This window comes from Triticum aestivum, chromosome 3D (genome assembly GCF_018294505.1).
Source record: "Triticum aestivum cultivar Chinese Spring chromosome 3D, IWGSC CS RefSeq v2.1, whole genome shotgun sequence".
NCBI classification, from domain to species: Eukaryota; Viridiplantae; Streptophyta; class Magnoliopsida; order Poales; family Poaceae; genus Triticum; species Triticum aestivum.
The window spans coordinates 364,584,935-364,596,329 of NC_057802.1; the positions used below are offsets into that span (position 1 = coordinate 364,584,935).

An 11,395-nucleotide genomic window follows, 5' to 3' on the forward strand; every position below is an offset into this window, starting at 1 on the left:
ATGGCGAAAAGAGGGAGGAAACCACACGAGACGCTTTCGTGAGCACCGCAATTTAAATCCGAGGGAGCGGACAAAGTTTCTTGAGAGAGAGCTCCTCCCTCCCACGACGCGCCCGTGCCCCCCACCACCACCCCACGCGTCCCGTTCGAATCTCTCACACGAAACCCACGAGCCAGGGACAAGAAACCATCGACGAGAACGGGAATGGACGCCGCCGCTGCCGAGAAGGAGACGGACGCCGGCGGGCCACGCAAGAAGCCGGCCGCCGGCGCCGGGAAGCGGTGGGACGGCGAGGGCGCCGCGCGGGGCCGCGACGACTCGCCGGCGGCGCCCCGCGAGGACGCCGGGAAGGACGGGGCGCTGGCGGAGTGCGCCGTCTCGTGCTGCGTCTTCTGCGCGTGCCTGCCCGTGGCCGTGCTCTGCTGCGTGGCGCGCGCGCCCGTCCGCGCCGCGCGCCGGTGCTGGCGGCTGAGGCGGCGGCGGCGCCCGGCGCGGCGCCTCGCGCCCGGAGGGTCCTCGTCCTTCTCCGACGCCGAGCTCGGGGACCTCCGGCAGGGGCGGGTGCGGACAATGGCGGAGGAGGACAACGGCCGGGCCGGATCGCCGGCGTCTCCGCGGCAACCGCCCCCGCGGGAGGATCGGAGGAGATAGGTAGCGAGTTTGTTAGTTAGGCTGATTGGTTTTTCTCCAGTTTTGCTGTGATCTGCCAAGTAGGATGATGAGCCGTTTCGATCTGTGCGGCCTCTCTCTCTCTCTCTCTCTCTCTCTCTCTCTCTCTTTTCGCTTTCTTTCATTCTCTCATTCTCGCCGTCGGTTAGTGGTTAGCTCACGCCGATGATCAGCCAGAAATTTCGGCAAAGAAGCAAGGTTGCTGCCCAGTGCACATTCGGCACCACATTGCCTTGTCCAGATTTTTCAATCTACTGTAGATTGTAGTCTAGATGATTTGGGATGATTTATTGGTTTGAGATGGTTGCGCCAAAAATAAAGCGAGTGCATTACTGTACTCTTACCTCTCCCATCACTGTCTGCCCTAAAAACACTGGTAGTGGTATGGTATCACGGGCTTTATCTCATGGAAAGCCGGTGAAAACTGCGAGTGGGCACGAACTGCTGCTACCAGCACTGCTGAGGAAAAATGACCCGTTGCAGTTCGTCAGTTAAGAGTCAAACATGCGATCCATTATTAAACAACGTCTTAATTCTCTCTTTCAATGAGAGGCCACTGCAATTACTACCAGTATTAAACAACCAAGGGGGTGTCTGACACGGCGAGCAGTTAACAAATTAACTTTGTACTGCCATCCCCACCTGGACGATCAGGAGGTCAGTGTTAAAGAAACCAGCAGCCTGCCGAAAGGTGCCCCCTCCGAATCCAATCCTAGTTTTGGAGCATCAGAGAATCGACAGCCCTACTTAGCAAACTCGGCCCTCTAAACGACACTCCCGGTTAGTGTCGGGGTGTGTCCGTTTGAGACTTGCTACACGGACGACACTTCACTGACGATACACGCACGACGCTGCATATCCCACCATCCATGCAAAAGACCAAACTGCAGAAAGCTGTTAGATTAGCCATCGTGCAAGCATCGTCCCAGCAAACGTCGTGTGTGAAGTAATTTCGGTCCGTTTTGCCATACTGTTCACTTTATCCTTATATTCCGGTCATTTGTATGTGATTGGTGAAGATAAAGTGAAAAAAAAAGGTATGGAGTGGTCCACCTCTTACGTGGCGGATTTACTGGGTCGTCTACGATCCCTCGTATCCTCCCTGCATTTGACATTTGATCTTAATACGAGAATTTACTGGGTCGTCTGCGATCCCTCGTATCCTCCCTGCATTTGATCTTAATACGAGGATTTGCTGACAGTTTGGATGTATAGTGATGATATAAAAAGTCCGATTGGGCCCTTTTTTTTCTTCGCTCTGTTGTCCGGTCACTGACATGGCAATGTTTGAGGAGGCTGGCTGGCTGGCTGGCTGGCTGTAGATGCTCTTGCCTAACTACCTAGAAAAAACTTTGGAGCATGGCGTACCACGAGTTGTCTTGATACGCGGGCACGCCGCGACATGGCATGCATTGTGCAAGCAGCGCACTCTTTATTTACTACGCACCCCTTTTTCATTCCTAGATAGAAACACTCTTTATTTACTCGAGCGGGACGAGACGAGCATCATCACTTAATCAGCGCCTCGCCCCGGTCCAGTCCAGGTCACGCGGTGTCCGACAATGAGTCGATGATCCGAGGCCGCGAGCAGTCCCGTCCAGACGCGCGAACGAGTGAGTGGAGAGAGACTCCGCCGGGCAGCGAACCGAGGGTAATTAATTGCGCAAGGCGGACACGCAGGTGCCGTCGCTGTCGACTCGGGCTTGCCGGGTGGCGGTGACGCGGCCGGGGTGCCGACCCCGCGACAGCAAAGCTAGCTCGGCGCGTCCGAGTGCGCGTGCAAGCTGCGCCCGAGATTCTATGGATATCGGTTGGGTGGGCATATACCTTCACCCGCCCACCACGGTTGCAGCAAAGAGGAGACGCGTCACCATCTTGGTACGATGCCACGGGGTGACCTGTGACCGTGACCCCGGTGCGCGCGCCGTCGGTGGCAAATCTCTTCCGTGTCATGGCCACGCCGGCCGGTGGGCGGTGGCGGAACCAAGCCCTGCGTACATTGGAACGTACATTATCTTCCAGGTGGATCGAGACTATGGCCTAACCACGCCAATGACCGTCCCTGATTGCAGTGTCACTCGATAAAAAAGGACGGAACGCCTGCGAATAAAGAGTGGTCATCATCCACATGTTCAACAGAACATATACCTCTTCTCATCTTCAAAAAAGAACATATACCTGCCTTTCTAAGTGCAAGAAAGAGTGGTCCATCGTACAGATGCCCGACACAACATGTGCCTGTATTTCTTCTTTTCACAAGTAAAGAAATACCTTAACTCGTGTACACATCTTCAAGACATGTGTTCCACAACAGGAATCTTATCTTGGCGGGAAAAGCTGTAAACAAACTCCCAACCCGAATGTGTATGTTGAGAAATGCATCAAGTAGTATGTCAAGACCCATACATATATGATAAATTATACTCCCTCCGTCCGGAAATACTTGTCATTGAAGTGGATGTATCTAGATGTATTTTTGTTCTAGATACATTCATTTTCATCCATTTTGATGACAAGTATTTCCGGACGGAGGGAGTAGGAAACAAAACTTGACACTGTCATAGAAGGAATACAGGAGCAATGATGCTCCCAGCGATCTATTGTACATGTGGTTAAAAAGAACAGCCAGAAATAAAACGCATCAGATTGGACTATCATCTGAACCCTACAACAATAACCACCTCCGGTCCATCTTTAACCCTTACACATTAAAACAGCGACTTCTAAAATTGTACAACTCAAGTCAGAGAAAATACGGGACAGCAGTCCTTGGGCCACGCATCTGGTTGTTCTCCTCTGTCTCTGTGAAGAACTTGACATCGCGGTCCTGACAAGAACAAGTGCACACTAATTAGTAAAGACCTAATAAAAATTTATTTGAAATGATTATGAACACTTAGAAAGTAGTACTGTGTATGAATTATTCCATGCACAAACATACCATGTTCTCATCGAAGCTCAGTATAGAAGCAACATTCCCACATCTGTAGCAATAATTAGGTGCAGACCACACCTGCAAATACAAAATGTGCAAGGCAATGAGCATCATTAACATGGCTTTATTGATCAAATATGTAACTTACAAGAAAAGATGCTACGATTATCAGGACTGATTAGTAAAGTGTGAACAGAAACTCACGGTTACAAGACCCTTGTCCTGAAACATGTACTTTAAGCCTTCCTGGACCAGCTGGTGAGCCCGGCAAACTAGATCAAGATTGTTCACATGGTTGAACTGCATAGAATAAATCAACAACACTGTTAAGAGATGATGAAAAGGTGATCCTCAATGAAAAGATTCCATGCGCACCTCTGTTGTCACTCGTGATCCAAAAAGCCAACCTGCTCCACGCGGACTAACAGCCCATGTCTCTATCTCTTCAGGGTCACTCCACATAAGATCACAGAAAGGACCTTCATGGGGAATTTCACAATTCCGATCAATTGTCCGTATCTGTTGACAAGAATGATATTTAGTCAGATTATTGCTTCCATTGTATTGGCTAGCAACACCATTCAAATCTTACATGAGACAGCAGTAAACAAACAAATAAAAACAAATCAACCATAGAATCATGCATCCTTCAGATTATGAGCCTAACTCTGAAAATGCTATGGGCCAACTAATGTCCAAATTAATAATCGCGAGATAGAGGTATAACAGAACCCAACTTTAAGAAAAGAAAAGAAGGTAGTAAAAAACTTACTGAAAAGACGGGGTATGATAAATGTCCAACACTCGGAGGATGTTAATTGTTTACTAGTCTTTCAAAACTTTTCAAGAATATCCCGTGTTCTGAACATTGTTTTTAAGGCGTTGTGCTCGCCTTAGTTAGTTGATGATGAGTAAGGCATCAGGGCTCCCTGATGGCAAGGTGTTGTGCTCGCCTTAGTTAGTTGATGAGTAAGGCGTCCGCCTTGGGCTTTAGGGCATCTGAATCGTCCGCCTTGGCCCAAATCAGACGCTCTGGTTTGTCAGGCACGGGAAACAGAGATTCCAGTGGGAAAAACTGGCCCGCGCGGGAAATATTGGCTCACGCGCGAACAGTTACGAGGAGGGGGAAGAGAGAGAGAATCTAACCAATCGTGCAAATCCCTAGTCTCGAGGCGAGAGGTCTCTCTCCTGTTTCCTCTGGCGGCAGCTTCCTCCTCAGATCTGCGGCAGCTTCCTCCTCTCCGGCCAAAGCTCCTCCCCCTCCTCCTCTGGCGCAACCCTCTTCCACCAGATCAGCACCACAGCAAGGTATGGCTCCAGCCTCCTGCCCTCTCTTGTCTCTCCTCCCCCTTCCCCTCGCTCTGCTCTTTCTTCCATCCAGCACCAAAGCTTGACTGCTCTGTTATGTGTTAGTCACAGCTCCTCTGCTGTTAGATGCTGCTTTTTCTCTGCCCCACCACCGTTATCCTAGAAGCCCGACCAAGATTTTCTTTTTAGAAGCCTACTAGTCAAGTCTTAACTACTAGGCTTCTAAAAAAAATTTGGTTAGGCTTCTAGAATAAGCTGGGTAGGGGGCAGCTTATTCCAGCTTATTCTATAAGCCACCAAAAGGAACTGGCCCTTACTCCAGTGTACATTGTGTGGCAAGATAATCCATGCTGGAGTGAGAAGGCTGAAACAGCACCTTTCTGGGGGTTCCAATGATGCGTATAAGTGTCCCGAGGCATCCGTGGAGATTAGGATAGAGATGCGCAATTCCTTAAACATTGTAAAGTTTAAAGCTATCGAGTATACTGATGAGGAGGATGAAGCTGAAGTTCAAATGCGCCATTCTGTCATGTACACAAGATGATTTGAGGCCTATGCTTTGCTAATAGCTTATTATGTTAATGCTAGTTGTCAAATCTTCTAATTGGCTGCCATCTATTATATATGTATGTACAGTTTATTATGTTAATGCTAGTTGTTAAATCTCCTAATTGGCTGCCATATACTCCCTCCGTCCCATAATGCAAGACGTTTTTTGACACTTTAGCGCTTAAGCGGTGGGGCGCCCCGCCTCACCTTACCGCCTTAAAAACAATGGTTCTAAAAGTAGCTGCATAGGCTTTCGGCGGGACCCTCCTGTCTTATTACCCATCTAACGGACATTTAAGCACCAGACAGTGATCTGCCCCTGGCTAGCACCTACAGCCTATTTGGTAACCTCTGGGAAGGGGAGTTCACACGAGGGACTTCGTTGAGGGAGTAGGTGTGGGAAATAGAATTTTACTCCCATTCCCTTGTTTGGCATATAATGGGAATTAGTTTGGGATGAAGGTCTGCCCACGAATTAACAGGGTCCCCCATGGAAAGAAATTGATGGGAATTGGCACCCTCTACTCCCATTCCCCTTCCCACTTAAACTCCCATTCCCTCCAAACAATCAGTGGACTTTTATTTTTCTTACCCCTCAACTCCCATTCCCCATCTATAATTCCCACGAAACAAACACGCTGCTAGTGGCACGGTGAACAACTGAGATTATCTGCTGATCAAAATAAAGATATATCCAAAGCTAACATCATGAAATTTGTGAGTTGGAATCAGGTCATAATATAAACCAGTAGTATGTCCACATGAATTAGGAAACCTAATTATTCTGTATATAAACCGGGTGCAATATGTTTCTGCATTCATTCAGCTTAACAAAATCACTAAACAGAATCACTCAAACAAAGTTCCAGAAGTAACATCTTGGCTGAATGATGCTAAGAAAAAAGTAAGAAAGAAGTTCAACTAACCTGGTCAACAGTACGCACATCAGGAGACAGACCACCGTGAACACAAAGGACCTGAATTTTCACAATATTATTTCAGTACCATAGAGCACACAGTACAAACTCCATAATCTAGAAATTGTCTACTAAGAGGAGCTTACCGTGCCATTAATGATTGCTGAAAGAGTAAGGTAATCAAAAACATCAGTGCAGTACCGCCATGCATTGGCATTCCCATACTTCCTCTGGCACTCATCATAGAAACCATATACCTACAGATCAGTAACATTGTATTATTTTGTCTGCGTGATTAAGTTCTGAATCAGTGTATTGACCTGTTTGTGGTACCGTACAATTCAAGCTGCAATTATACATACAGGTACCAAACAGTCCTAACATGTCATGTGAGTGAAATAGACTGTTAACTAGCCAAACAAAACCATTAGGATGAAGATGTAGGTTTCTTGTCATATGACGAAATTTTGAACCATACGACTTAATATCCACAGGTAAGTGTTGTGTATGCTTGAATTTGTGCATCCACTGAAATGAAGAAAATGAACCATCAATACCTGGATTGTTTAAACTTTAACGAAGGTATTTCATTCGTCCAGAATCAATAAACATACTGCTTTTTAGTGCATGGTGCATCAAAGAGATTTTAGTGTGAAAGCAACAAATGTCTGGTGCATGCAGGAGCAAATTAAGTATACAATGCAACTTAACTAACTGCAAGATCTTATGGCAACAGGAGAGTGCACAAAACAAACATCATAAGCGAACACAGAAAAGTATATACTCAAGTGGATAACAGATACTCCTTCCATTGCTGTGCATTGATTTTTTTCTTCAACACTCCAAACTTTCCATCTTTGACCAAGTTTATAGAAAAATATATCTACAATACTAAATTAGTATCACTAGATCCATCATTAAATATATTTTCATACTTTGTTTATTTGGTATTGTAGATAGAGAAGTTTGAATGCCATGAAAATAAGTGCACCTTATAAAATGGAACCGAGGTAGTATAATCGTTCCATAGCAGGACATACCTGTGTCAGCTGCCTACTTTCGTGGTTCCCGCGCAGAAGGGTTATGTGGGCAGGATACCTAGTAGTAGAAAATATATTGACGAGTTAGCCATGTATGATGACACTTCGGGAAAAATGTAAACAAGAGCAACCAACACTAACATTGACTAGGTGTGTCATTGTTTCACTAATTAAGGGTGACATAGTCCAGCGCACAAAATTGTGAGAGACGATCTTTATTTTCAAACTTCCAGTTCAAGCAAGGCTGTCAAAAAATGGTTGGGCTCGACTAGAGCTCTGCTTGAGAGCTGAACAAGATGAGCTCAAGCCCAATACCAAGCTCATGAGCCCGACAAGCTCCAGCTAGAACAGTTAGCTAAAGCTTAGCTAGATTAAATGATAATTTATAAATGAGAGATTTTTTAGCTAAGATTACTGGATATATGTTGCCCCATTTTCATTGATGTAAGACTTTGAGCAGTCCATTCACGTAAGAAAACCCACCACTCAAAACCCACCACCATTGATGTAACCCTCCATACAAAGCCCATATAGGCCCGACTTCAGAATACCTAGTCAGCTCTTCCAACCGCTCCCACTCCCGTGCTCTTCCTTCATTCCCTCCCGCCGCCAGAGAACTGCAGAACAGGAGATGAGACAACCACACCGCCGTCTGTCACCATCTTCCCCTGTGACCGAATCATCTTCCTCCCTGGCAGACGCAATCCACATCCTTCTGGGGCTTCTTTCTCGTCGTCGCCCACCTTCCCATCCTCCTCCCCGTCTGGATCTCCTTCCCCGCCAGCAGCAACCATCCCCATCTCCCTCCCCACAGTATCACGTCCGGATCTGTCAAGTATACCAGGCTGTATCCCCTTTCTTTTAAATCAAAAAGAAAGGGATACTCAGGGATACACATATCCCCGCATCGCGTATGTACGCACGGGGACACAGCTGATGCTGCCGTATCGGTGCTTTCGAGATGGATAGTCATCCCAGTCTTAGCTCAATTCCTGTTCTTTGTACGATTGTATAAGAACCATTAAAAATTAAGCACTTTAAATTTCATGAGAAATGCTAAGCTAAATCAATCCCATCGACCCCATAGGTTACTCAAGGTATTGTCCAGCAATATAAGGGGAAAGGAAGTTAAAAAGAGACAGCAGGATTTGACATACAATCAAACTGCAATCAAGCATTATCATTCAACAGCTTAATTCCATATAAGGAACGCTTACATTCCGGTTACGAATGTACCACTACCATGTACTCCCTCTGTAAACTAATATAAGGCTTTTTAGATCACTACTTTAGTGATCTAAAAGGTCTTATATTAGTTTAGAGAGGGGGTATTATAAATACGGTGATATGATAATTGAGTTTATACTCACAAAACAGTGAAGAAGCTGCAGGCGCAGATAGGCGCTATAAAGTTTAAAGCTTTGGAACAAACAAAAGGACGACTCATTATCTGCGAAGAGAAAACTAACCAAATACCTTGCTTTTAGTAGCAAAAGGATGGTGAAAACCTCGAGACTGTTGAAGCCGCGGTCGACAAAATCACCCTACGAGTCAATCATATCTCAATTCAGCAACACAAGAACATCAGAGGCTATCTAAACCAACCACGGAAAACAGTAGAAGGGCTGGGGAAGCCAGACCATGAAAATATAGTTGGTCTCAGGCACATGTCCTCCGGTGGCAAAGAGCTTCATAAGGTCATGGAACTGCCCATGGATGTCGCCGCACACTGTGACCGGGCTGTTGACTGGCTGCACGTTGGACTCCTCGATGAGAATCTCCTTAACCTGGGTGATCAGGGAAATACACATCGGTTACACACTAGGCATACAGACACACCGCGAATACATACACGGTTCACTCAAGTCTCTCGGCGAGCAGCAAAAGCAACTAATTTTGCACATCTACCTGCTACTGCTGGTACGAACCCTAACACGGCCACGCCGCGCCGCGCGAACAAAACCCTAGCGGAAGTGATAGATAAATAGGGGGAGGAAGCTCACGTATTCGCAGAGGGTCTGGAGCTCGTGCTCGGCGAGGTGCTGCCCCTCCTTGACCTTGGAGATCCACAGATCCAAATCCATCGGGTGCGGCGGCGGCGGCGGCGGCGAACCGGCGGCAGGGGAATCAGGGCGGAGGCGCGGATTGGGGGGGAGGTCGATCCCCTCTTGATTCCTGGTGCGGATATTAGTTTCGCCTCCTCGATCGCGGCTGGGGGGGGCGAGGCGAGAGAGGAGGGGAGAGGAAAAATAAGGGTGCGATTTGCGCCGGGGTCTGGGCTGCCTCGCAGGTCACAGCCTCGCAAGCACGAGACAGACGAGACGGCGTCTGCAATTGGACGTGCGGCTCAGATTGGTTGGTGCAGCCGCTGCGGCCAGGCATGCGCGTGTGTCTGTGTATTTGGAGTTCATAATTTTGGTTGGGTTTTTTCTCCGTGACATCCGATATATAAATTTTATTAGTACAAAACAAAGACAGGCAAGCAAGGACTACACAATAAAATTCTACTAATAGAAAACACCGACTATTGAGAGTTTGTTGCACGAAACACCAACGTTGATGTAATCCGTTGCAGGTAGCTCTAATCTATCGTTCGCTTCGTTGACATGACTCCTAACAGATGGGTGCCATTTTGTAAATGCACAGGAGAGATACTGAGTTGCTTGACAGATTTGGAAGATGTTTAGGGCTCATTTGATTCAAATAACTTTGTATAAATTTTGGAGGAATATAATCTTCAGCACCCGCAAAAAAAACTATAGGAATTTTTCCTGTTTTGGTTTGTTTGATTCATAGGATTGAATCATATAAGATTTTTTTTCTAATGATTTCTTTTCTTACTATTTTCCATAAGATTTCTAGCATACACCCAAACACCTTCAAGGAATCATTTGTTTTTTCTAGATGCAATCAAACAACCCAAAATCATGTGTGATCGAGACGAGGCATGACATTTTATTCATAGGGCTCCTTTGATTCAAAGGAATTCTATAGATTTTTTGAGGATCATAATTCTTAGGAATTTTTCTTATGTTGGTCCCTTGATTCATAACATTGGATTTCATAGAAATTTTTTCTATAAAATCTTTTGTATTACATAAAAAATCTAACATCCTATCCAACCTCCTTTTGTAATTTCTTTGTTTATCCAGTGACATCAAACACTCCTTGCTAATCCTTCCTTAGATTTAAGTGGATATATTACTTCAATCTTATACTTTTTCTATTCTTGTATTTTCAGAATCCTGTGAATCAAAGAAGCCCTTGTGTTTTTTCTATTTTCGCGCTTTTAGAATCCTATGTATCAAAGAGGCTCTGGGTTTCTTCTAGCTAGCTCATTCAAAAATCATGTCATGAATATATTTTTACCACGTGTGAAGCCGGAGCAACCAATCAAGAATCATGTCAACCGAACCAAACTATGGATTAGAGCTAGCTATAATGAGTTCCACCAATAGATCATGTTTTGTGCAGCAGACCCGTATAGTGAGCGTTCTACACAAAATCAACCCTAACAAATAGTGGTCTCTGCAATCCCCTCTGTGCTACATACTCACACATCCACAAGCATGCACATGGCATGTGAATATTGGCTAAGCCACAACATCATTTCGATCCATGACCTCTTGTGGGTGTTTAGTGTTCTCCTAAAATCCTGTAACTTCTAGAAGGGTTGGAAAAAATACAATGAGTGCACGAGGTTGTTTGGATCAAAGTCCTCATCAACCTGCCAATATATTGCTGTTGACTAAGATTTAGGTGGTTGTTTGGATGGACTTCAACTTTTCACAGTGCCATCCCACCTCAACTATTTTCATCTATTTGAGGCCAATTCGTGACGAAACGCGGGCGGGGATATCGGCCGCCAATTTTTCTGGCGTACCCAAGATTTGGTGGGTGAGCATGGGGTAAAACCAAACAACCCATGTAACTATTTTAACTCCTACCGTCCTATTTGCAAGAGAATTCTTGAAGGA

General features: G+C 45.9%; 2 protein-coding genes across 2 annotated transcripts; one reads left to right on the top strand and one right to left on the bottom strand.

Moving 5' to 3' along the window:
- Positions 1-1,019, top strand: LOC123074673 (uncharacterized). The gene has a single exon (XM_044497451.1). It carries the CDS (start codon positions 205-207, stop codon positions 649-651), a length of 447 nt encoding a protein of 148 aa, XP_044353386.1. The 5' UTR covers positions 1-204; the 3' UTR covers positions 652-1,019.
- A 2,213-nt stretch (positions 1,020-3,232) lies between these two features.
- LOC123078926 (phytochrome-associated serine/threonine-protein phosphatase) lies at positions 3,233-9,760 on the bottom strand. Its single transcript, XM_044501578.1, has 10 exons — positions 9,422-9,760; positions 9,059-9,205; positions 8,895-8,962; positions 7,419-7,476; positions 6,525-6,635; positions 6,388-6,438; positions 3,980-4,123; positions 3,809-3,904; positions 3,611-3,682; positions 3,233-3,496 (listed from the first exon to the last, which is right to left on the bottom strand). The coding sequence occupies exons 1-10, from the start codon at positions 9,500-9,502 to the stop codon at positions 3,413-3,415; spliced, it is 912 nt and encodes a 303-aa protein (XP_044357513.1). The 5' UTR covers positions 9,503-9,760; the 3' UTR covers positions 3,233-3,412.
- Positions 9,761-11,395: the final 1,635 nt, after the last annotated feature.